We start from the raw sequence: 26841 nt of genomic DNA, 5'->3' as shown, positions 1-26841 counted from the left end.
CCAATATCTGTCGTATGGTATTAGAAAGACCTCCAATATCTGTCGTATGGTATTAGAGAGACCTCAAATATCTGTCGAATGGTACTAAGGAGACCTAAAATATCTTCCGCATGGTACTAGGGAGACCTCCAATATCTGTCCTATGGTATTAGAGAGACCTCCAATATTTGTCGTATGGTACTAAGGAGACCTCCAATATCTGTCGTATGGTACTAGGGAGACATCCAATATCTGTCGTGTGGTACTAGGGAGAACTCCAATATCTTTCGTATGGTACTTGGGAGACCTACAATATCTGTCGTATGGTACTAGGGAGACCTCCAATATCTGTCGTATGGTATTAGAGAGACCTCCACTATCTGTCATATGGTATTAGAGAGACCTCCAATATCTGTCGTATGTTACTAAGGAGACCTCAAATATATACCGTACGGTACTAGGAAGACCTCCAATATCTGTCGTATGATATTAGAGAAACCTCTAATATCTGTCGTATGGTACTAGGGAGACCTCCAATATCTGTCGTATGGTACTAAGGAGACCTCCAATATCTGTCGTATGGTATTAGAGAAACCTCTAATATCTGTCGTATGGTACTAGGGACACCTCCAATATCTGTCGTATGGTACTAAGGAGACCTCCGATATCTGTCGCATGGTACTAGGGAGACCTCCAATATCTGTCGTATGGTACTAAGGAGACCTCCAATATCTGTCGTATGGTACTAAGGAGACCTCCAATATCTGTCGCATGGTACTAGGGAGACCTCCAATATCTGTCGTATGGTATTAGAGAGACCTCCACTATCTGTCGTATGGTATTAGAGAGACCTCCAATATCTGTCGTATGTTACTAAGGAGACCTCAAATATATACCGTACGGTACTAGGAAGACCTCCAATATCTGTCGTATGATATTAGAGAAACCTCTAATATCTGTCGTATGGTACTAGGGAGACCTCCAATATCTGTCGTATGGTACTAAGGAGACCTCCAATATCTGTCGTATGGTATTAGAGAAACCTCTAATATCTGTCGTATGGTACTAGGGACACCTCCAATATCTGTCGTATGGTACTAAGGAGACCTCCGATATCTGTCGCATGGTACTAGGGAGACCTCCAATATCTGTCGTATGGTACTAAGGAGACCTCCAATATCTGTCGTATGGTACTAAGGAGACCTCCAATATCTGTCGCATGGTACTAGGGAGACCTCCAATATCTGTCGTATGGTATTAGAGAGACCTCCACTATCTGTCGTATGGTATTAGAGAGACCTCCAATATCTGTCGTATGTTACTAAGGAGACCTCAAATATATACCGTACGGTACTAGGAAGACCTCCAATATCTGTCGTATGATATTAGAGAAACCTCTAATATCTGTCGTATGGTACTAGGGAGACCTCCAATATCTGTCGTATGGTACTAAGGAGACCTCCAATATCTGTCGTATGGTATTAGAGAAACCTCTAATATCTGTCGTATGGTACTAGGGACACCTCCAATATCTGTCGTATGGTACTAAGGAGACCTCCAATATCTGTCGCATGGTACTAAGGAGACCTCAAATATCTTCCGCATGGTACTAGGGAGACCTCCAATATCTGTCGTATGGTATTAGAAGTACCTCTAATATCTGTCGTATGGTACTAGGGAGACCTCCAATATCTGTCGTATGGAATTAGAAAGACCTCCAATATCTTTCGTATGGTATTAGACAGACCTCCAATATCTGTCGTATGGTATTAGAGAGACCTCAAATATCTTTCGAATGGTACTAAGGAGACCTCAAATATCTTCAACATGGTACTAGGGAGACCTCCAATATCTGTCCTATGGTATTAGAGAGACCTCCTATATCTGCCGTATGGTACTAAGGATACCTCCAATATCTAACGTATGGTACTAGGGAGACCTCCAATATCTGTCGTACGGTATTAGAGAGACCTCCAAGATCTATCGTATGGTATTAGAGAGACCTCCAATATCTGCCGTATGTTACTAAGGAGACCTCAAGTATCTACAGTACGGTACTAGGAAGACCTCCAATATCTGTCGTATGGTATTAGAGAAACCTCTAATATCTGTCGTATGGTACTAGGGAGACCTCCAATATCTGTCGTATGGTACAAAGGAGACCTCCAATATCTGTCGTATGGTACTAGAGAGACCTCCAATATCTGTCGTATGGTACTAAGGAGACCTCCAATACCTGTCGTATGGTACTAGGGAGAACTCCAAAATCTGTCGTATGGTACTAGGGAGACCTCCAATATCTGTCGTATGGTATTAGAGAAACCTCTAATATCTGTCGTATGGTACTAGGGAAACCTCCAATATCTGTCGTTTGGTACTAAGGAGACCTGATATATCTGCCGTATGGTACTAGGGAGACCTCCAATATCTGTCGTATGGTACTAAGGAGACCTTCAATACCTGTCGTATGGTACTAGGGAGACCTCCAATAAGTGTGGTATGGTATTAGAGAGACCTCCAATATCTGTCGTATGGTAGTAGGGAGACCTCCAATATCTGTCGTATGGTATTAGAAAGACCTCCAATATCTGTCGTATGGTATTAGAGAGACCTCCAATATCTGTCGTATGGTATTAGAGAGACCTCAAATATCTGTCGAATGGTACTAAGGAGACCTAAAATATATTCCGCATGGTACTAGGGAGACCTCCAATATCTGTCCTATGGTATTAGAGAGACCTCCAATATTTGTCGTATGGTACTAAGGAGACCTCCAATATCTGTCGTATGGTACTAGGGAGACATCCAATATCTGTCGTATGGTACTAGGGAGAACTCCAATATCTTTCGTATGGTACTTGGGAGACCTACAATATCTGTCGTATGGTACTAGGGAGACCTCCAATATCTGTCGTATGGTATTAGAGAGACCTCCAATATCTGTCGTATGTTACTAAGGAGACCTCAAATATATACCGTACGGTACTAGGAAGACCTCCAATATCTGTCGTATGATATTAGAGAAACCTCTAATATCTGTCGTATGGTACTAGGGAGACATCCAATATCTGTCGTATGGTACTAAGGAGACCTCCAATACCTGTCGTATGGTACTAGGGAGACCTCCAATAAGTGTGGTATGGTATTAGAGAGACCTCCAATATCTGTCGTATGGTAGTAGGGAGACCTCCAATATCTGTCGTATGGTATTAGAAAGACCTCCAATATCTGTCGTATGGTATTAGAGAGACCTCAAATATCTGTCGAATGGTACTAAGGAGACCTAAAATATCTTCCGCATGGTACTAGGGAGACCTCCAATATCTGTCCTATGGTATTAGAGAGACCTCCAATATTTGTCGTATGGTACTAAGGAGACCTCCAATATCTGTCGTATGGTACTAGGGAGACATCCAATATCTGTCGTATGGTACTAGAGAGAACTCCAATATCTTTCGTATGGTACTTGGGAGACCTACAATATCTGTCGTATGGTACTAGGGAGACCTCCAATATCTGTCGTATGGTATTAGAGAGACCTCCACTATCTGTCGTATGGTATTAGAGAGACCTCCAATATCTGTCGTATGTTACTAAGGAGACCTCAAATATATACCGTACGGTACTAGGAAGACCTCCAATATCTGTCGTATGATATTAGAGAAACCTCTAATATCTGTCGTATGGTACTAGGGAGACCTCGAATATCTGTCGTATGGTACTAAGGAGACCTCCAATATCTGTCGTATGGTATTATAGAAACCTCTAATATCTGTCGTATGGTACTAGGGACACCTCCAATATCTATTGTATGGTACTAAGGAGACCTCCAATATCTGTCGCATGGTACTAGGGAGACCTCCAATATCTGTCGTATGGTACTAAGGAGACCTCCAATATCTGTCGTATGGTACTAGGGAGACCTCCAATAAGTGTCGTATGGTATTAGAGAGACCTCCAATATCTGTCGTATGGTATTAGAGAGACCTCCACTTACTGTCGTATGGTATTAGAGAGACCTCGAATATCTGTCGTATGGTATTAGAGAGACCTCAAATATCTGTCGAATGGTACTAAGGAGACCTCAAATATCTTCCGCATAGTACTAGGGAGACCTCCAATATCTGTCGTATGGTATTAGAAGTACCTCCAATATCTGTCGTATGGTACTAGGGAGACCTCCAATATCTGTCGTATGGTATTAGAAAGACCTCCAATATCTTTCGTATGGTATTAGACAGACCTCCAATATCCGTCGTATGGATTTAGAGAGACCTCAAATATCTGTCGAATGGTACTAAGGAGACCTCAAATATCTTCAACATGGTACTAGGGAGACCTCCAATATCTGTCCTATGGTATTAGAGAGACCTCCTATATCTGCCGTATGGTACTAAGGATACCTCCAATATCTAACGTATGGTACTAGGGAGACCTCCAATATCTGTCGTATGGTACTAAGGAAACCTCCAATATCTAACGTATGGTACTAGGGAGACCTCCAATATCTGTCGTATGGTATTAGAGAGACCTCCAAGATCTATCGTTTGGTATTAGAGAGACCTCCAATATCTGTCGTATGTTACTAAGGAGACCTCAAGTATCTACCGTACGGTACTAGGAAGACCTCCAATATCTGTCGTATGGTATTAGAGAAACCTCTAATATCTGTCGTATGGTACTAGGGAGACCTCCAATATCTGTCGTATGGTACTAAGGAGACCTCCAATATCTGTCGTATGGTACTAGGGAGACCTCCAATATCTGTCGTATGGTACTAAGGAGACCTCCAATATCTGTCGTATGGTACTAGGGAGACCTCCAATAAGTGTCGTATGGTATTAGAGAGACCTCCACTATCTGTCGTATGGTATTAGAGAGACCTCCAATATCTGTCGTATGGTATTAGAGAGACCTCAAATATCTGTCGAATGGTACTAAGGAGACCTCAAATATCTTCCGCATGGTACTAGGGAGACCTCCAATATCTGTCGTATGGTATTAGAGTGACCTCCAATATCCGTCGTATGGTACTAGGGAGACCTCCAATATCTGTCGTATGGTATTAGAAAGACCTCCAATATTTGTCGTATGGTATTAGAGAGACCTCCAATATCTGTCGTATGGTATTAGAGAGACCTCAAATATCTGTCGAATGGTACTAAGGAGACCTCAAATATCTTCCGCATGGTACTAGGGAGACCTCCAATATCTGTCCCATGGTATTAGAGAGACCTCTAATATTTGTCGTATGGTACTAAGGAGACCTCCAATATCTGTCGTATGGTACTAGGGAGACCACCAATATCTGTCGTATGGTACTAGGGAGAACTCCAATATCTGTCGTATGGTACTTGGGAGACCTCCAATATCAGTCGTATGGTACTAGGGAGACCTCCAATATCCGTCGTATGGTATTAGAGAAACCTCTAATATCTGTCGTATGGTACTAAGGAGACCACCCATAACTGTCGTATGGTATTAGAGAGACCTCCAATATCTGTCGTATGTTACTAAGGAGACCTCCAGTATCTACCGGACGGTACTAGGAAGACCTCCAATATCTGTCGTATGGTATTAGAGAAACCTCTAATATCTGTCGTATGGTACTAGGGAGACCTCCAATATCTGTCGTATGGTACAAAGGAGACCTCCAATATCTGTCGTATCGTACTAGAGAGACCTCCAATATCTGTCGTATGGTACTAAGGAGACCTCCAATACCTGTCGTATGGTACTAGAGAGACCTCCAATATCTGTCGTATGGTACTAGGGAGACCTCCAATATCTGTCGTATGCTATTAGAGAGACCTCCAATATCTGTCGTATGGTACTAAGGAGACCTCCAATATCTGTCGTATGGTACTAGGGAGACCTCCAATATCTGTCGTATGGTACTAGGGAGACCTCCAATATCTGTCGTATGCTATTAGAGAGACCTCCACTATCTGTCGTATGGCATTAGAGAGACCTCCAATATCTGTCGTATGGTATTAGAGAGACCTCAAATATCTGTCGAATGGTACTAAGGAGACCTCAAATATCTTCCGCATGGTACTAGGGAGACCTCCAATATCTGTCGTATGGTATTAGAGTGACCTCCAATATCTGTCGTATGGTACTAGGGAGACCTCCAATATCTGTCGTATGGTATTAGAAAGACCTCCAATATCTGTCGTATGGTATTAGAGAGACCTCCAATATCTGTCGTATGGTATTAGAGAGACCTCAAATATCTGTCGAATGGTACTAAGGAGACCTCAAATATCTTCCGCATGGTACTAGGGAGACCTCCAATATCTGTCCCATGGTATTAGAGAGACCTCTAATATTTGTCGTATGGTACTAAGGAGACCTCCAATATCTGTCGTATGGTACTAGGGAGAACTTCAATATCTGTCGTATGGTACTTGGGAGACCTCCAATATCTGTCGTATGGTACTAGGGAGACCTCCAATATCTGTCGTATGGTATTAGAGAGACCTCCAATATCTGTCGTATGGTATTAGAGAAACCTCTAATATCTGTCGTATGGTACTAAGGAGACAACCCATATCTGTCGTATGGTATTAGAGAGACCTCCAATATCTGTCGTATGGTATTAGAGAAACCTCTAATATCTGTCGTATGGTACTAAGGAGACCACCCATATCTGTCGTATGGTATTAGAGAGACCTCGAATATCTGTCGTATGGTATTAGAAAGACATCCAATATCTGTCGTATGGTATTAGAGAGACCTCCAATATCTGTCGTATGGTACTAAGGAGACCTCCAATATCTGTCGTATGGTACTAGAGAGACCTCCAATATCTGTCGTATGGTACTGAGGAGACCTCCAATACCTGTCGTATGGTACTAGGGAGAACTCCAAAATCTGTCGTATGGTACTAGGGAGACCTCCAATATCTGTCGTATGGTATTAGAGAAACCTCTAATATCTGTCGTACGGTACTAGGGAGACCTCCAATATCTGTCGTATGGTACTAAGGAGACCTCCAATATCTGTCGTATGGTACTAGGGAGACCTCCAATATCTGAAGTATGGTACTAGGGAGACCTCCAATAAGTGTCGTATGGTATTAGACAGACCTCCAATATCTGTCGTATGGTATTAGAGAAACCTCTAATATTTGTCGTATGGTACTAAGGAGACCTCCAATATCTGTCGTATGGTACTAGGGAGAACTTCAATATCTGTCGTATGGTACTTGGGAGACCTCCAATATCTGTCGTATGGTACTAGGGAGACCTCCAATATCTGTCGTATGGTATTAGAGAGACCTCCAATATCTGTCGTATGGTATTAGAGAAACCTCTAATATCTGTCGTATGGTACTAAGGAGACAACCCATATCTGTCGTATGGTATTAGAGAGACCTCCAATATCTGTCGTATGGTATTAGAGAAACCTCTAATATCTGTCGTATGGTACTAAGGAGACCACCCATATCTGTCGTATGGTATTAGAGAGACCTCGAATATCTGTCGTATGGTATTAGAAAGACATCCAATATCTGTCGTATGGTATTAGAGAGACCTCCAATATCTGTCGTATGGTACTAAGGAGACCTCCAATATCTGTCGTATGGTACTAGAGAGACCTCCAATATCTGTCGTATGGTACTGAGGAGACCTCCAATACCTGTCGTATGGTACTAGGGAGAACTCCAAAATCTGTCGTATGGTACTAGGGAGACCTCCAATATCTGTCGTATGGTATTAGAGAAACCTCTAATATCTGTCGTACGGTACTAGGGAGACCTCCAATATCTGTCGTATGGTACTAAGGAGACCTCCAATATCTGTCGTATGGTACTAGGGAGACCTCCAATATCTGTCGTATGGTACTAGGGAGACCTCCAATAAGTGTCGTATGGTATTAGACAGACCTCCAATATCTGTCGTATGGTACTAGGGAGACCTCCACTATCTGTCGTATGGTATTAGAGAGACCTCCACTATCTGTCGTATGGTATTAGACAGACCTCCAATATCTGTCGTATGGTACTAGGGAGACCTCCAATATCTGTCGTATGGTATTAGAGAGACCTCCACTATCTGTCGTATGGTATTAGACAGACCTCCAATATCTGTCGTATGCTACTAGGAAGACCTCCAATATCTGTCGTATGGTATTAGAGAAACCTCTAATATCTGTCGTATGGTACTAAGGAGACCACCCATATCTGTCGTATGGTATTAGAGAGACCTCCAATATCTGTCGTATGGTATTAGAAAGACATCCAATATCTGTCGTATGGTATTAGAGAAACCTCTAATATCTGTCGTATGGTACTAGGGAGACCTCCAATATCTGTCGTATGGTACTAAGGAGACCTCCAATATCTGTCGTATGGTACTAGGGAGACCTCCAATATCTTTCGTATGGTACTAAGGAGACCTCTAATATCTGTCGTATGGTACTAGGGAGACCTCCAATATCTGTCGTATGGTACTAAGGAGACCTCCAATATCTGTAGTATGGTACTAGGGAGACCTCCAATATCTGTCGTATGGTATTAGAGTGACCTCCAATATCTGTCGTATGGTACTAGGGAGACCTCCAATATCTGTCGTATGGTATTAGAAAGACCTCCAATATCTGTCGTATGGTATTAGAGAGACCTCAAATATCTGTCGAATGGTACTAAGGAGACCTCAAATATCTTCGGCATGGTACTAGGGAGACCTCCAATATCTGTCGTATGGTATTAGAGTGACCTCCAATATCTGTCGTATGGTACTAGGGAGACCTCCAATATCTGTCGTATGGTATTAGAAAGACCTCCAATATCTGTCGTATGGTATTAGAGAAACCTCTAATATCTGTCGTATGGTACTAAGGAGACCTCCAATATCTGTCGTATGGTACTAGGGAGACCTCCAATATCTGTCGTATGGTACTGGGGAGACCTCCAATATCTGTCGTATGGTATTAGAGAGACCTCCACTATCTGTCGTATGGCATTAGAGAGACCTCCAATATCTGTCGTATGGTATTAGAGAGACCTCAAATATCTGTCGAATGGTACTAAGGAGACCTCAAATATCTTCCGCATGGTACTAGGGAGACCTCCAATATCTGTCGTATGGTATTAGAGTGACCTCCAATATCTGTCGTATGGTACTAGGGAGACCTCCAATATCTGTCGTATGGTATTAGAAAGACCTCCAATATCTGTCGTATGGTATTAGAGAGACCTCCAATATCTGTCGTATGGTATTAGAGAGACCTCAAATATCTGTCGAATGGTACTAAGGAGACCTCAAATATCTTCCGCATGGTACTAGGGAGACCTCCAATATCTGTCCCATGGTATTAGAGAGACCTCTAATATTTGTCGTATGGTACTAAGGAGACCTCCAATATCTGTCGTATGGTACTAGGGAGACCTCCAATATCTGTCGTATGGTACTAGGGAGAACTCCAATATCTGTCGTATGGTACTTGGGAGACCTCCAATATCTGTCGTATGGTACTAGGGAGACCTCCAATACCTGTCGTATGGTACTAGGGAGAACTCCAAAATCTGTCGTATGGTATTAGAGAGACCTCCAATATCTGTCGTATGGTATTAGAGAAACCTCTAATATCTGTCGTATGGTACTAAGGAGACCACCCATATCTGTCGTATGGTATTAGAGAGACCTCGAATATCTGTCGTATGGTATTAGAAAGACATGTAATATCTGTCGTATGGTATTAGAGAGACCTCCAATATCTGTCGTATGGTACTAAGGAGACCTCCAATATCTGTCGTATGGTACTAGAGAGACCTCCAATATCTGTCGTATGGTACTAAGGAGACCTCCAATACCTGTCGTATGGTACTAGGGAGAACTCCAAAATCTGTCGTATGGTACTAGGGAGACCTCCAATATCTGTCGTATGGTATTAGAGAAACCTCTAATATCTGTCGTACGGTACTAGGGAGACCTCCAATATCTGTCGTATGGTACTAAGGAGACCTCGAATATCTGTCGTATGGTACTAGGGAGACCTCCAATATCTGTCGTATGGTACTAAGGAGACCTCCAATATCTGTCGTATGGTATTAGAGAGACCTCCACTATCTGTCGTATGGTATTAGACAGACCTCCAATATCTGTCGTATGCTACTAGGAAGACCTCCAATACCGTATAGCGCAAAATATTCGCGGGAGAAAACTTTCGCGAATTTGCCTAGAAATGAACTTCGCGAAGAAAACTTTCGCGATCGTCAGGGCCCTACTTATGACGTGTGTGAAAATCTAAAATTTCGCGGGAGAAAACTTTCGCGAAGGGAAAAAAATCGCGAAATTCGCGAAAGTTTTCTCCCGCGAATATTTTGCGCTATACGGTATCTGTCGTATGGTATTAGAGAAACCTCTAATATCTGTCGTATGGTACTAAGGAGACCACCCATATCTGTCGTATGGTATTAGAGAGACCTCCAATATCTGTCGTATGGTATTAGAAAGACATCCAATATCTGTCGTATGGTATTAGAGAGACCTCCAATATCTGTCGTATGGTACTAGAGAGACCTCCAATACCTGTCGTATGGTACTAGGGAGAACTCCAAAATCTGTCGTATGGTACTAGGGAGACCTCCAATATCTGTCGTATGGTATTAGAGAAACCTCCAATATCTGTCGTATGGTACTAGGGAGACCTCCAATATCTTTAGTATGGTACTAAGGAGACCTCTAATATCTGTCGTATGGTACTAGGGAGACCTCCAATATCTGTCGTATGGTACTAAGGAGACCTCCAATATCTGTCGTATGGTACTAGGGAGTCCTCCAATAAGTGTCGTATGGTATTAGAGAGACCTCCACTATCTGTCGTATGGTATTAGAGAGACATCCAATATCTGTCGTATGGTATTAGAGAGACCTCAAATATCTGTCGAATGGTACTAAGGAGACCTCAAATATCTTCCGCATGGTACTAGGGAGACCTCCAATATCTGTCGTATGGTATTAGAGTGACCTCCAATATCTGTCGTATGGTACTAGGGAGACCTCCAATATCTGTCGTATGGTATTAGAAAGACCTCCAATATCTGTCGTATGGTATTAGAGAGACCTCAAATATCTGTCGAATGGTACTAAGGAGACCTCAAATATCTTCCGCATGGTACTAGGGAGACCTCCAATATCTGTCGTATGGTATTAGAGTGACCTCCAATATCTGTCGTATGGTACTAGGGAGACCTCCAATATCTGTCGTATGGTATTAGAAAGACCTCCAATATCTGTCGTATGGTATTAGAGAGACCTCCAATATCTGTCGTATGGTACTAAGGAGACCTCAAATATCTTCCGCATGGTACTAGGGAGACCTCCAATATCTGTCGTATGGTACTAGGGAGACCTCCAATATCTGTCGTATGGTACTTGGGAGACCTCCAATATCTGTCGTATGGTACTAGGGAGACCTCCAATATCTGTCGTATGGTATTAGAGAGACCTCCAATACCTTTCGTATGGTATTAGAGAGACCTCCAATATCTGTCGTATGGTACCAGGGAGACCTCCAATATCTGTCGTATGGTATTAGAGAGACCTCCAATATCTCTCGTTTGGTATTAGAGAGACCTCCAATATTTTTCGTATGGTATTAGAGAGACCTCCAATATCTGCCGTATGGTATTAGAGAGACCTCCAATATCGGTCGTATGGTACTAAGGACACCTCAAATATCTACCGTATGGTATTAGAGAGACCTCCAATATCTGTCGTATGGTATTAGAAAAACCTCCAATATCTGTCGTATGGTATTAGAGAGACCTCCAATAACTGTCGTATGGTATTAGAGAGACCTCCAGTATCTGTCGTATGGTACTAAGGAGACCTCCAATATCTGTCGTATGGTATTAGAGTGACCTCCAATATCTGTCGTATGGTGCTAGGGAGACCTCCAATATCTGTCGTATGGTACTAGGGAGACCTCCAATATCTGTCGTATGGTACTAAGGAGACCTCCAATATCTGTCGTATGGTACTGGGAGACCTCCAATATCTGTCGTATGGTACTAGGGAGACCTCCAATATCTGTCGTATGGTACTAAGGAGACCTCCAATATCTGTCGTATGGTACTAGGGAGTCCTCCAATAAGTGTCGTATGGTATTAGAGAGACCTCCAATATCTGTCGTATGGTACTAGGGAAACCTCCAATATCTGTCGTATGGTATTAGAGAGACCTCCACTATCTGTCGTATGGTATTAGAGAGACATCCAATATCTGTCGTATGGTATTAGAGAGACCTCAAATATCTGTCGAATGGTACTAAGGAGACCTCAAATATCTTCCGCATGGTACTAGGGAGACCTCCAATATCTGTCGTATGGTATTAGAGTGACCTCCAATATCTGTCGTATGGTACTAGGGAGACCTCCAATATCTGTCGTATGGTATTAGAAAGACCTCCAATATCTGTCGTATGGTATTAGAGAGACCTCAAATATCTGTCGAATGGTACTAAGGAGACCTCAAATATCTTCCCCATGGTACTAGGGAGACCTCCAATATCTGTCGTATGGTATTAGAGTGACCTCCAATATCTGTCGTATGGTACTAGGGAGACCTCCAATATCTGTCGTATGGTATTAGAAAGACCTCCAATATCTGTCGTATGGTATTAGAGAGACCTCCAATATCTGTCGTATGGTACTAAGGAGACCTCAAATATCTTCCGCATGGTACTAGGGAGACCTCCAATATCTGTCGTATGGTACTAGGGAGACCTCCAATATCTGTCGTATGGTACTTGGGAGACCTCCAATATCTGTCGTATGGTACTAGGGAGACCTCCAATATCTGTCGTATGGTATTAGAGAGACCTCCAATACCTTTCGTATGGTATTAGAGAGACCTCCAATATCTGTCGTATGGTACAAGGGAGACCTCCAATATCTGTCGTATGGTATTAGAGAGACCTCCAATATCTCTCGTTTGGTATTAGAGAGACCTCCAATATTTTTCGTATGGTATTAGAGAGACCTCCAATATCTGCCGTATGGTATTAGAGAGACCTCCAATATCGGTCGTATGGTACTAAGGACACCTCAAATATCTACCGTATGGTATTAGAGAGACCTCCAATATCTGTCGTATGGTATTAGAAAAACCTCCAATATCTGTCGTATGGTATTAGAGAGACCTCCAATAACTGTCGTATGGTATTAGAGAGACCTCCAGTATCTGTCGTATGGTACTAAGGAGACCTCCAATATCTGTCGTATGGTATTAGGGTGACCTCCAATATCTGTCGTATGGTACTATGGAGACCTCCAATATCTGTCGTATGGTACTAGGGAGACCTCCAATATCTGTCGTATGGTACTAAGGAGACCTCCAATATCTGTCGTATGGTACTGGGAGACCTCCAATATCTGTCGTATGGTACTAAGGAGACCTCCAATATCTGTCGTATGGTACTAGGGAGACCTCCAATAAGTGTCGTATGGTATTAGAGAGACCTCCAATATCTGTCGTATGGTACTAGGGAGACCTCCAATATCTGTCGTATGGTATTAGAGAGACCTCCACTATCTGTCGTATGGTATTAGAGAGACCTCCAATATCTGTGGTATGGTATTAGAGAGACCTCAAATATCTGTCGAATGGTACTAAGGAGACCTCAAATATCTTCCGCATGGTACTAGGGAGACCTCCAATATCTGTCGTATGGTATTAGAGTGACCTCCAATATCTGTCGTATGGTACTAGGGAGACCTCCAATATCTGTCGTATGGTATTAGAAAGACCTCCAATATCTGTCGTATGGTATTAGAGAGACCTCCAATATCTGTCGTATGGTATTAGAGAGACCTCAAATATCTGTCGAATGGTACTAAGGAGACCTCAAATATCTTCCGCATGGTACTAGGGAGACCTCCAATATCTGTCGTATGGTATTAGAGAGACCTCCAATATCTGTCGTATGTTACTAAGGAGACCTCAAGTATCTACCGTACGGTACTAGGAAGACCTCCAATATCTGTCGTATGGTATTAGAGAAACCTCTAATATCTGTCGTATGGTATTAGAGAGACCTCCAATATCTCTCGTTTGGTATTAGAGAGACCTCCAATATTTTTCGTATGGTATTAGAGAGACCTCCAATATCTGCCGTATGGTATTAGAGAGACCTCCAATATCTGTCGTATGGTATTAGAAAAACCTCCAATATCTGTCGTATGGTATTAGAGAGACCTCCAATAACTGTCGTATGGTATTAGAGAGACCTCCAGTATCTGTCGTATGGTACTAAGGAGACATCAAATATCTGTCGTATGGTACTAGGGAGACCTCCAATATCTGTCGTATGGTACTAGGGAGACCTCCAATATCTGTCGTATGGTACTAGGGAGACCTCCAATATCTGTCGTATGGTATTAGAGAGACCTCCAATACCTTTCGTATGGTATTAGAGAGACCTCCAATATCTGTCGTATGGTACCAGGGAGACCTCCAATATCTGTCGTATGGTATTAGAGAGACCTCCAATATCTCTCGTTTGGTATTAGAGAGACCTCCAATATTTTTCGTATGGTATTAGAGAGACCTCCAATATCTGCCGTATGGTATTAGAGAGACCTCCAATATCGGTCGTATGGTACTAAGGACACCTCAAATATCTACCGTATGGTATTAGAGAGACCTCCAATATCTGTCGTATGGTACTAGGGAGACCTCCAATATCTGTCGTATGGTATTAGAGAGACCTCCAATACCTTTCGTATGGTATTAGAGAGACCTCCAATATCTGTCGTATGGTACCAGGGAGACCTCCAATATCTGTCGTATGGTATTAGAGAGACCTCCAATATCTCTCGTTTGGTATTAGAGAGACCTCCAATATTTTTCGTATGGTATTAGAGAGACCTCCAATATCTGCCGTATGGTATTAGAGAGACCTCCAATATCGGTCGTATGGTACTAAGGACACCTCAAATATCTACCGTATGGTATTAGAGAGACCTCCAATATCTGTCGTATGGTATTAGAAAAACCTCCAATATCTGTCGTATGGTATTAGAGAGACCTCCAATAACTGTCGTATGGTATTAGAGAGACCTCCAGTATCTGTCGTATGGTACTAAGGAGACCTCCAATATCTGTCGTATGGTATTAGAGTGACCTCCAATATCTGTCGTATGGTACTATGGAGACCTCCAATATCTGTCGTATGGTACTAGGGAGACCTCCAATATCTGTCGTATGGTACTAAGGAGACCTCCAATATCTGTCGTATGGTACTGGGAGACCTCCAATATCTGTCGTATGGTACTAAGGAGACCTCCAATATCTGTCGTATGGTACTAGGGAGACCTCCAATAAGTGTCGTATGGTATTAGAGAGACCTCCAATATCTGTCGTATGGTACTAGGGAGACCTCCAATATCTGTCGTATGGTATTAGAGAGACCTCCACTATCTGTCGTATGGTATTAGAGAGACCTCCAATATCTGTGGTATGGTATTAGAGAGACCTCAAATATCTGTCGAATGGTACTAAGGAGACCTCAAATATCTTCCGCATGGTACTAGGGAGACCTCCAATATCTGTCGTATGGTATTAGAGTGACCTCCAATATCTGTCGTATGGTACTAACTTAGGCTAGGAGAGCGAAGGCGTTTCTTTGCTTTTTCGTTTTCGCGGCGCGCGGGTGATCTTTCTGCGTGATCGCGTGACTCTTGGGCATTTTCTTACCTTTTGCGCTGTTGCCGGCACTGCGAAATAGGCGTTGAGCTTCGTTTCTTCATCGTTCTTCATATAGCAGCGAAGATCCCAACGAGGGGCCTCATCTCCATTCGAGTACCCCATTGGTGGCCCCACTTGCTAAAGGTGCTAGCGCGCTACGTTCTTCGTCTTCCTTTCGACGTCTTCTTTCCGCTTTGGTTCCGTTTATCGCTGCGCGTGATCACCTAATAGCACTGCGCGTGCTCATCGATAAAATCGAAGACAGCGAGGTTTTCTCCTTACGTTCTCAACGGCGGGTACGAAGAATGACTCGTTGGGACGTTTTCGCTACTCAGCGATCGATGTAGAACGACTTTCGGCGTTTCGAGCGACGATTTTGCTCTTTTCGCGATCGACACGCGCCTCAGCGAAGGATTTCGCATTCGTTCTCGTTACGTGCCGAAGATTTACACGCTGTACGTTGGAATTTATCGATAAAGGTGCCAATTCGACTTGTTTGTGTGCATTTTAGGACTGATTCGACGATTTTCGGCTGCTGTGATCGTTAGACAAGCGCTTTGCATGACGACTTGAGGTAAGAACGGGCCACTCGCTCCATCACCACGTTAATCGTCCGTGTATAGATGCCCCCCTCATGAATTGATGAGTTTGTCGTGCCGTTGCTCACATGCTTTCGACGATTCTCTATTACATGCCATTATTTTTACAACGTAGTTGCAGGACTGGACAGTGAAGGTAATCACTGACACTTATTCTATTTGTATTCATTAATTTTTTGGCAGAAAAAGGTGCTATCAGTATCTACAGTTTTTTCAATTTTTCAGCATCATAACGCCGTCACGGGAACGGCAAAAGCTGCCGTTGTCATTGACTACGGAAACAAGTCAGTGCACACCATCAATTATCCAACTATAATTATTTATTTATTATTTATTACCTTATATCAGTGCGCTCAATGGAGCGCATAACGTTATCAAGCAATCAGCACAATTTCTTTTGGCTAAAGATAAGTCGTCCTTCCTAGACTCATTACATTTTGAAATGGTAAAATAGATAATCTCCTCCTTATATACGTAACTCTTCTCTTATCTTTTCTTAGGGAGACGTCGTCAGAGAGTATCAAGACTCTTTGCAAGAATCAAAAACAATTCAAATTTCGGAATCTCCACAGTACAAAGATTTATTTTTAGAGTATATGACGTTATCTCTCTCTCTAGAGCTGTCTACTTTTATAATTCATTGGAGCAAAAACGCAACCAAGTTCTTTGTCTTCAAAATTTCCGATTTTCACGCTATTGTACCAAAGAAAGTAGAAGAATTCAATTTTTCAACCTTAATTTTTGTTTAGGTAAAATGTGAAAAAATGAATCCTATTCAGAGTCAAGTCAATCTGGTTTGGACCACTCCAAATTCTGTATCAAGAAGAGATAAATACAAAGTAGAGCGCTAACTAATTAATTAGACATCTATGATTATTATTATCTTATCTATAGATTTGCTTTCCAGTTGAAGTTGCTGCCTTTGGATTTCAAGTCTATTATCTTACTAAAGATTAAGGTGACCTATGGAAGCAGGCAGTACACTCATCCCTCCTCGAGGTTTAGGTGAAGGCGTAAAGGACAACAAAATCACCGCCTCCAATTTCTTTCTTCTTCTCAAATTGGCTCGTCTCTCGCAAATGCGTCTCATGCATTCGCTTGCCAATTTGCTACTTCGTCAGCGCAGCGAATCAAAAGACTTCAGGCCTTTTTGCTCCATCGAAAAGGATACGACTGTCGATATCCTCTCGTTCAACGAGACCAATGTTCTTTCTCGCAAGGAAAAGTGGGTCACGTGTGTATGTGTAAAAGAAAAAGTCCGTTCTACTTACGTAATTTTAGATTTTACTTGGGAAAATATTCCATAACTCTATTCAATCGATCGTTGCAACGTCCTTGTCCTTACAGTAGCAAAAGAAAAGGAAGGAAGAAGTTATTGGAGAAGATCGTGCCGCCGTTCATATCGATCCAATGGAAATCAACGCTTACAAATTCACGTGGTGAGCCCTAATATTATAATACAACCAGGGAGGAAAAGGGTTTTTGCACCCACATAATTTAATTAAAAATCGAAGAAGACTCTCTCTACTCATTTGATTGTTGTAATAGAGGATCTATTTAGATTTGAAAATCTTCCTCCTTTATTAGTTTTCCATAGCTGAATAATCCCGACTTAGTAGCATCTGAACTCATCAATTTTCCGAGTCTGTGCTTATAATTAGCCCGAAAGTGTCCCTCATACTTTGAATTATCGGAAAAGGTCAATAGACCGTATCCCCACTTTGTATCATTGACCCAATTCTCTTCATATCGAATGAACGTAAATTCCATTTCCGTGTTCACAAGCTGATCAACGCTTAGAAGTGAGTAGAGCATCAGCGTTCAGACAGTGTGTAGTCGTTCCCTAACAGACAGTCTGGGTGCTTTTTTAGTGGCGGCGGTGAACATTTGAAAGCGGAAGGATGAAGGAGGAATACTCACGTAGGAAAAGAAATGGCAGAAAGAAAAGATGTACGTGTCGATACAGTAATGTATAAGGCTGAAAGAAGAATAAAAGGCATACAGGAATTAGAAAGCAGACAACGAGACTTCGAAGAATATCACGTCTGTCACATGACACTTGTGAAAGATGATACAAGAAGCTGGCTGAAATGATAAGAGATCAATTCAAACTTAGACGGTAAAATTCATTGTGGGAATATTGTATGGTATGGAGAAGGAGGAAGGGAATGTGTAGACGCAAGCCCAAGAGGAATTAGAAAGCAGACAACGAGAGAGAGATAAAGGCAAGAAATTTGAAGAAGGAAGAATGTGACGCTGTACGTTCGACGTTTTCAAGAAAGGTGACGAGGCGAGTTATTTGTGTGCATTTTAGAACTGAATCGGCGATCCTCGCTTAGGCTGCTGCTAAGGCTTTCAAGGCGATTGTCTAACGCTACGTTGAGCAAACGCTTGGCATCACGACTTGAGGTAAAAACGAGACACCAGCTGCATCAGCACATCATCTCAATCCATATAGACGCGTATAAATATGCCCATCAAAAAGACATGATTTCAAGTGCTAACAATCTTGTCGTAATCTACATTGAAAAGTTTTGTCAGTGCCATTGCCATTGCACGCACGCAGACGAAGGAGAGAAGAAGAGAAAAAGGACATTATTTTAGTTAACGTATTTTTTACTTTTTTAGATTAGTAGGCGCATAATACAATCACGCGCCCTCGCGTCTCACGTGGTCCTAGTTAGGCGCGTGGAAAGTAGGTAGGGCCGTACACACAATAAAGTAGAGTGAGTCATGTCAAATTTTATTTGAATAAAGTCCCGGATGTAGATACAAAATTTAAACAGAGTTTCCCCTCTCCTCCATCCACCCCCTCGCCCCACATGGGAGGCAAGGCCAGGTGGGCACCTGCTGTGAGTCAAAGGACTCGTGGGGTCACTCCATACTCCCCCGCGGAGGGTGAGCCCGTTTAACCTCCTGGCTCCGAGCCTTGGACTGTGAAAGTGGCAGCTGGGATGTCAGTCCACTCACAGGTGCAATTCCAAGGGGCGTCACTGATTTACCCGCCAGTGCTCTTCCTTACGCGGGGAGGCAACTCGATAGCCTCTGCAGAGGTATGGCCTATTTATCGCTCTTGGCCACAGAGGGATGGCTGCGTCTGCCTCGTCGGATTGGAGGAACAACTACACGGTAAAACAATTGACAAAGGGGAAAACAAAGAAAAGTACCTGGCGTCCGCCAAAGTCTTGAGCGAATAAACGTCTCGAACAACTAAAGACATCTTAAAAATAAAACCTATGAATAGAATCCGTACTACATACTGTAACTCTTTTCATCGATCCTCGCTCTTCCTATTGTGTTTGTCCTCCTCCCATATCCATTCCCATACGTTCTCCTCTCTCTTCCAATAGCCTTCTCCTAACCGAAAGAAATTAAAAATGAAACCTAAGAATAGAATCCGTACCTCATACTGTAACTCCTTTCATCGATCCTCGCTCTTCCTACTTCCTACGAATGTCTTCCTAAAAGGAAGGAAAAGATGTTAGGGAATCATTGAAAAATGATCTCTACTGTCTACGTTACTTACCTTGTGACGACGTCGGCATCGACGAAAGTCGGTGCTGGCGACGATTCCAGGGGAGTAGTGACGACATCAGACGTACCTAATGAGAAATCATAGGCCAAATACGTCTAAGAAAATTTGAAGAGAGGTTCACCTTGGTGGGAAACTTCCAAGGCGCCGATTGTCCTTCTAAAAGGAAGGAAAAGATGCTACGGAATCATTGAAGAATGATCTCTCCTATCTACGTTACTTACCCGAGAAATTAACCCCATCACCACCCACACCCATATAATCTACCTAGAGAAAATTAATTAGAAATGATGATTCAACAAGCTAAAACTACATCACTTACCATCGATCCCCCCTAGACAGCCCTCCCTCCTCCTGATCATAATTCCTTCCTTCCCACTCGCGTCCCTTGCTCGTATCCTTCCTCCTTACACCCTTACACACCTAAAAAATGAATTAGAGACTTCTCAATAGCTACAACTCTACCTATATCACATACCTTTGCTCCCTCGATAGTCATCCTCCCTCCTGATCATAATTCCTTCCTTCCCACTCGTGTCCCTTGCTCGTATCCTTCTTCCTTACACTCTTACACATCTAAAAAAACGAATTAGATACTCCTTAATTACTAAAACTCTACCTCCATAACATGCCGTCGATGCCTTGATAGTCATCCTCCCTCCTGATCATAATTCCTTCCTTCCCACTCGCGTCCCTTGCTCGCATCCTTCTTCCTTACACTCTGACACATATAAAAAAACAAATTAGAGACCCCTCAATAACTAAAACTATACCTACATCACATACCTTTGATCCTTTGATAGTCATCCTCCCTCCTGATTGATTTTCCCTCTTTCCTATTCGCGTCCCTTGCTTGTGTCCTTCCTCCTTAGACTCTGACACATCTAAAAAAACGAATTAGAGACTCCTCAATAACTAAAATTCTACCTACATCACATACCTTTGATCCTTTGATAGTCGTTCTCCCTCCTGATTGCTTTTCCTTCCTTCCCACTCGTGTCCCTTGCTGGTATCCTTCTTCCTTAAACTCTTACACATCTAAAAAAACGAATTAGAGACTCCTCAATAACTTAAATTCTACCTACATCACACACCTTTGATCCATAGATAGTCGTCCTTCCTCCTGATAACTTTTCCGTCCTTCCCACTCGCGTCCCTTGTTCATATCCTTTTTCCTTACAGTCTTCCACATCTAGAAAACGAATTAGAAACTCCTTAATTACTAAAACTCTACCTCCATCACATGCTGTTGATCCCTTGATATTCCTCCTTCTCCTTGCTCGCTTGTTCCTCTTCTCCCTCGCGTCCCTTGGTCTTGTCCTCGTTCCTCCCATTCCTATGTACACGCACTTATCTTTCTCCTCATCCCCACACTTTTCTTTCTGCTCATTTCAACACTTTTCTCGAACGTTCGAACGAGGATTCGAACGGGGAATTGAACGTTCGAACGAGGATTCGAACGTTCGAACGTGGAATGGGGAATCGAACGTTCGAACGAGGGGTTCGAACGTTCGAATAGGGGTTCGAACGTTCGAATAGGGGTTCGAACGTTCGTATAGGGGTTCGAACGTTCGAACAGAAGGGTTCGAAAGTTCGAATGGGGGTTCAAACGTTCTAACGGAGGGTTCGAACGTTCGAATAGGGGTTCGAACGTTCGAATGGGGGTTCGAACGTTCGAACAGGGGGTTCGAACGTTCGAATGGCGGTTCTTACGTTCTAACGGAGGGTTCGAACGTTCGAACGGAGGGTCCGAACGTTCGAACAAGGGGTTCGAAAGTTCGAATGGGGGTTTGAACGTTCGAATGGGGTTCGAACGTTCGAATAAGGGTTTGAACGGGAGGTTCGAACGTTCGAATGGGGGTTCGAACGTTCGAACGTGGGTTCGAACGTTCGAATGGGGGTTCGAACGTTCGAACGGAGTTCAAACGTTCGAACGGGGGTTTGAACGTTCGAACGGAGGTTCGAACGTTCGAATAGGGGTTCGAACGTTCGAATGGGGGTTCGAACGTTCGAATGGGAGGTTCGAACGTCCGAACGGGGTTCGAACGTTTGAATAGGGGTTTGAACGTTCGAACGTTCGAATGGGGGTTCGAACGTTCAAACGGGGGTTCGAAAGTTCGAATGCATGACAAATTGTCCCAGGACAAATTGTCCAGGGGACAAATTCTCCCAGGACAAATTGTCCCCAGGACAAATTGACCACAGGACAAATTGTCCCCAGGACAACCTTCCTTCCCACTCGTGTCCCCCTTGCTCGTATCCTTCTTCCTTACATTCTTACACATCTAAAAAAACAAATTAGAGACTCCTCAATAACTTAAATTCTACCTACATCACATACCTTTGCTCCCTAGATAGTCGTCCTTCCTTCTGATTGTTTTTCCTTCTTTCTCATTCGCGTTCCTTGCTTGTATCCTTCCTCCTTACACTCTGACACATCTAAAAAACAAATTAGAGGCTCCTCAATAACTAAAACTCTACCTACATCACATACCTTTGATCTTTGATAGTCGTCCTTCATCCTGATTGTTTTTCCCTCCTTCTCATTCGCGTCCCTTGCTTGTATCCTTCCTTCTTACACTCTTACACATCTAAAAAAAAAATTTAGAGAACTCCTCAATAACTAAAACTCTACCTACATCACATACCTTTGATCCTTTGATAGTCGTCCTTCATCCTGATTGTTTTTTCCTCCTTCCTATTCGCGTCCCTTGCTTGTATCCTTGTTCCTTACACTCTTACACATCTAAAGAAACAAATTAGGGACTCCTCAATAACTAAAATTCTACCTACATCACACATACCTTTGATCCTTTGATAGTCGTCCTTCACCCTGATTGTTTTTCCTTCCTTCCTATTCGCGTCCCTTGCTCGTATCCTTGTTCCTTAAACTCTTACACATCTAAAGAAACGAATTAGGGACTCCTCAATTGCTCAAAATCTACCTACATCACACACCTTTGATCCCTAGATAGTCGTCCTTCCTCCTGATAACTTTTCCGTCCTTCCCACTCGCGTCCCTTGTTCATATCCTTCTTCCTTACAGTCTTCCACATTCTAGAAAACGAATTAGAAACTCCTTAATTACTAAAACTCTACCTCCATCACATGCCGTCGATCCCTTGATATTCCTCCTTCTCCTTGCTCGCTTGTTCCTCTTCTCCCTCGCGTCCCTTGGTCTTGTCCTCGTTCCTCCCATTCCTATGTACACGCACTTATCTTTCTCCTCATCCCCACACTTTTCTTTCTGCTCATTTCAACACTTCTCTCGAACGTTCGAACGAGGATTCGAAAAGGGAATTGAACGTTCGAACGAGGATTCGAACGTTCGAACGTGGAATGAAGCATCGAACGTTCGAACGAGGTGTTCGAACGTATGAATAGGGGTTCGAACGTTCGAATGGGGGTTCGAACGTTCGAACAGAATGGTTCGAAAGTTCGAATGGGGGTTCGAACGTTCTAACATAGGGTTCGAACGTTCGAATAGGCCTTCGAACGTTCGAACAGGGGGTTCGAACGTTCGAATGGGGGTTCAAACGTTCTAACAAGGGGTTCGAACGTTCGAATGGGGGTTCAAACGTTCTAACAAGGGGTTCGAACGTTCGAAAGGGAGGTTCGAACTTTTGAACGAGGTTCGAACGTTCGAACGGAAGTTGGAACGTTCGAACAGGGGTTCGATAGTTCGAATGGGGGTTCAAACGTTCGAATGGGAGGATCGAACGTCCGAACGGGGGGTTCGAACGTTCGAATAAGGGTTCGAACGTTCGAATAGGGGTTCGAACGTTCGAACGTTCGAATGGGGGTTCGAACGTTCGAACGGCGGGTTCGAAACTTCGAATGCATGAAAAATTCTCCCAGGACAAATTGTCCCAGGACAAATTGTCACCAGGACAAATTGTCGCCAAATTCCAAACCACAGTGCTCTACGATGAAGGGAAAGACTTCTACGAGACGTTCGAAACGAGTCCGAAACGCAAAAGTTGGATTTAGGGAAATTTTGACCAAATTTCGATCGCACGCGAAAAAAACCTTTTCGTGCCTTTCAGCCATCCCAAATCCTCCTCAAAAAACCAAAAAAACGGCAGCAGAAGCGACTGCACGGCGCAGAAAATCGAAGGACAAAAATCGATTTTCCAATTCGCGACTCGTTTCGTGAAAAAGCGCACAACTCTGCAAGGAGACGTCGCACGAGCACCGCACCGGTGCCATTCGATTCGTCGTGGTCTCACAAATAAAACCTGGTACAACGTTTACCAATTTTCGCCAATTTTTGACATAAAATTAAGCAAAACAAACAATACGCCTACGCGCGTACACCGTAAACGACACCACCTTAACCGTGCCGCCACTCCGCGACGGCGCGTCGTACGACGATAAGCGGCACTTCGATCGAGAGGGCATATGGTGCAGTTTACAAATTGCCGCCACTCGACGGCATTCGAGTCGCCGTTTGCCGTAGAGCACGTGCGAAAGAAAGGGAACACGCCCCCTTTTACGGACACATTAATTCGGCAAAAACGACGCCGAAAGCGACGCTTCGCGTCGCAAAACGTTCTAAACCGTCTCGAATCCTTCGTTTTGAAGCCATTCGAAACGAAAAATTCACTATTCGAAGCTCGCGCCACAACTTGGCGACGCGACGCGTTCGTACGCGCGCTCCGCGGGCGACGAACGCTCTAAAACTGCTTCGTAACTATCTACTACTTACATTTTGACGTCGCTCGGACCTTCGCATCGTAGAAAACGAGCCAGAAACAGTGTTTCTTCGAAAGGGGACGCGCGCGCTAACATAACCACGTGACCTCACGGGTTTAACAATGTGACGTCATAAATAAACTATTACAAATCGGGGTTTCAAACTGCTACGCCTATAGAATGGCACGGAAACACGTACAGAGCGGTTTCGCGAAGATTGGACGAGTGTAATTTGTCCCCAGGACAAACTGTCCACGGACAAATTGTCCCAGGAAAAATTGTCCCCAGGACAAATTGTCCCAGGACAAATTGTCCCAGGACAAATTGACCCAGGAAAAATTGTCCCAGGACAAATTGTCCCAGGACAAATTGTGCCAGGACAAATTGTCCCAGGACAAATTGTGCCAGGAAAATTTGTCCCAAGAAAAATTGTCCCAAGGAAAAATTGTCCCAGGACAAATTGTCCCAGGACAAAATTGTCCCCAGGACAAATTGTCCCAGGACAAATTGTCCCAAGGACAAATTGTCCCCAGGACAAATTGTCCCAGGACAAATTGTCCCCAGCACAAATTGTCCCAAGGAGAAATTGTCCCAGGACAAATTGTCCTAGGACAAAATTTCCCCAGGACAAATTGTCCCCAAAACAAATTGTCATAGAACAAATTATCACAGGACCAATTGTCCCCAGGACAAATTGTCCCCAGGACAAATTGTCCCCAGAACAGAACAAATTCTCAAAAAAATTACAGGGAAATTACAGGGGGTTACCCAACGTGTCTCTCCTGTAATAAATTACAGGGATATTACAGGGGGTGTATATATTCTGGCAGGCGGTGTACGTAATCCGCCAGCAAGCGGTGTATATATTCCGGCAGGCGGTGTACATATTCCGGCAGGCGGTGTAAATATTCCGGCTGGCGGTGTATACATTCTGGCAGGCGGTGTAAGCACTCAGCCAGCAGGCGGTGAAAATTTTCCGGCAAGCGGTGTACGTACTCCGCCAGCAGGCGGTGTAGATATTCTGGCAGGCGGTGTAAGTACTTCGCCAGCAGACGGTGTATATATTCCGGCAGGCGGTGTATATATTCCGGCAGGCGTTGTATATATTCCGGCAGGCGGTGTACGTACTCCGCCGGCAGACGGTGTATTGTGGGAAATTGTCGTCCGGGACTGCAGCCCGTGACGATAATGGCCCCTCCCTAGTAGGTTATAATAGTCTGTACGCGTGTGATTAGTTAGTTGGGTTAGTGTTGTCCGGTGTAGTGTAGCGTCGAGTGAGTGTGTGCGACCGACTAAGAATAAAACGACTGAGCGCTCATCCGACCCGCATCGAGACTAGATTCGCGACAGTATATATTCCGGCAGGCGGTGTACGTACTCCGCCGGCAGGCGGTGTAGATATTCTGACAGGCGGTGTACGTACTCCGCCGGCAGGCTGTGTATATATTCTGGCAGGCGGGGTACGTACTCCGCCGGCAGGCGGTGTACATATTCCGGCAGGCGGTGTATATATTCAGGAGGGCGGTGTATATATTCTGACAGGCGATGTAAGTACTCAGCCAGAAGGCGGTGTATATTTTCCGGCAAGCGGTGTACGTACTCAGCCAGCGGGCGGTGTATATATTCCGGCAGGCGGTGTATAAATTCCGGCGAGCGGTGTACGTACTCCGACAGCAGGCGGTGTAGATATTTTGGCAGGCGGTGTACGTACTCCGCCGGCAGGCGGTGTATATATTCTCGCAGGCGGTGTACGTACTTCGCCAGCAGGCGGTGTATATATTCCGGCAGGCGGTGTATATATTCCAGAAAGCGGTGTACGTACTCCGCCAGGAGGCGGTGTAGATATTCTGGCAGGAGGTGTACGTACTCGGCCGGCAGGCGGTGTATATATTCTGGCAGGCGGGGTACGTACTCCGCCGGCAGGCGGTGTATATATTCCGGCAGGCGGTGTAAATATTCCGGCAGGCGTTGTATATATTCCGGCAGGCGGTGTACGTACTCCGCCGGCAGACGGCGTATTGTGGGAAATTGTCGTCCGGGACTGCAGCCCGTGACGATAATGGCCCCTCCCTTGTAGGTTATAATAGTCTGTACGCGTGTGATTAGTTAGTTCAGTTAGTGTTGTCCGGTGTAGTGTAGCGTCGAGTGAGTGTGTGCGACCGACTAAGAATAAAACGACTGAGCGCTCATCCGACCCGCATCGAGACCAGATTCGCGACAGTATATATTCCGGCAGGCGGTGTACGTACTCCGCCGGGAAGCGGTGTAGAAATTTTGACAGGCGGTGTACGTACTCCGCCGGCAGGCTGTGTATATATTCTGGCAGGCGGGGTACGTT

At 43.9% G+C, this 26841-nt stretch overlaps 1 protein-coding gene and 1 long non-coding RNA gene across 20 annotated transcripts; one reads left to right on the top strand and one right to left on the bottom strand.

Annotated features, from left to right (window-relative positions):
• Positions 1-15900: 15900 nt before the first annotated feature.
• On the top strand, positions 15901-19047 carry LOC136197610 (uncharacterized). Of its 7 annotated transcripts, none has more exons than XR_010672547.1 (18): positions 15901-15973; positions 16025-16132; positions 16189-16251; positions 16301-16412; positions 16460-16560; positions 16625-16721; positions 16777-16847; positions 16895-16974; positions 17026-17115; positions 17171-17234; positions 17288-17501; positions 17558-17715; positions 17938-18078; positions 18148-18226; positions 18281-18395; positions 18453-18558; positions 18616-18685; positions 18735-19047. It is a non-coding gene; the product is annotated as an uncharacterized lncRNA (long non-coding RNA). The 7 variants fall into 7 exon arrangements; XR_010672545.1 differs by having other exon boundaries at positions 17282-17501; XR_010672546.1 differs by having other exon boundaries at positions 17276-17501.
• LOC136197608 (uncharacterized) lies at positions 18999-24554 on the bottom strand. 13 transcript variants are annotated; one of them, XR_010672535.1, is made up of 15 exons: positions 24517-24554; positions 22921-23009; positions 22767-22865; positions 22613-22710; positions 22457-22554; positions 22303-22399; positions 22150-22247; positions 20287-20384; positions 20131-20231; positions 20033-20075; positions 19933-19967; positions 19803-19878; positions 19680-19737; positions 19537-19633; positions 18999-19486 (listed from the first exon to the last, which is right to left on the bottom strand). XR_010672535.1 is itself a non-coding variant. In XM_065987403.1 (13 exons), the coding sequence occupies exons 1-4, from the start codon at positions 21140-21142 to the stop codon at positions 20677-20679; spliced, it is 321 nt and encodes a 106-aa protein (XP_065843475.1). In that variant the 5' UTR covers positions 21143-21499; the 3' UTR covers positions 18999-19486; positions 19537-19633; positions 19680-19737; positions 19803-19878; positions 19933-19967; positions 20033-20075; positions 20131-20231; positions 20287-20384; positions 20441-20529; positions 20595-20676. The 13 variants fall into 13 exon arrangements, 4 of the variants coding, with proteins under 4 accessions (XP_065843475.1, XP_065843477.1, XP_065843478.1 ...); XR_010672537.1 differs by lacking the exons at positions 22150-22247; positions 22303-22399; positions 24517-24554 and adding exons at positions 20428-20529; positions 20595-20692; positions 20749-20846 and having other exon boundaries at positions 22921-23332; XR_010672536.1 differs by lacking the exon at positions 24517-24554 and having other exon boundaries at positions 22758-22865; positions 22921-23329.
• Between the last annotated feature and the right edge of the window lie 2287 nt (positions 24555-26841).

This window comes from Oscarella lobularis, chromosome 17, assembly GCF_947507565.1.
Source record: "Oscarella lobularis chromosome 17, ooOscLobu1.1, whole genome shotgun sequence".
NCBI classification, from domain to species: Eukaryota; Metazoa; Porifera; class Homoscleromorpha; order Homosclerophorida; family Oscarellidae; genus Oscarella; species Oscarella lobularis.
The sequence above is the reverse complement of the archived record's forward strand: the minus strand, read 5'-3'. Positions and strand labels throughout refer to the sequence as shown.

Bases quoted from the DNA above. Each gene is read 5' to 3' on its own strand.
- LOC136197608 (XM_065987403.1), bottom strand. From the start codon at position 21,142: ATGGGAGGAACGAGGACAAGACCAAGGGACGCGAGGGAGAAGAGGAAC. The intron at 21,001-21,042 runs GTAGAGTTTTAG...TTCGTTTTCTAG, and splicing joins ATCAACAGCATGTGATGGAG to ATGTGGAAGACTGTAAGGAA. The intron at 20,847-20,893 runs GTAGGTAGAATT...TCGTTTTTTTAG, and splicing joins ATGGATCAAAGGTGTGTGAT to ATGTGTAAGAGTTTAAGGAA.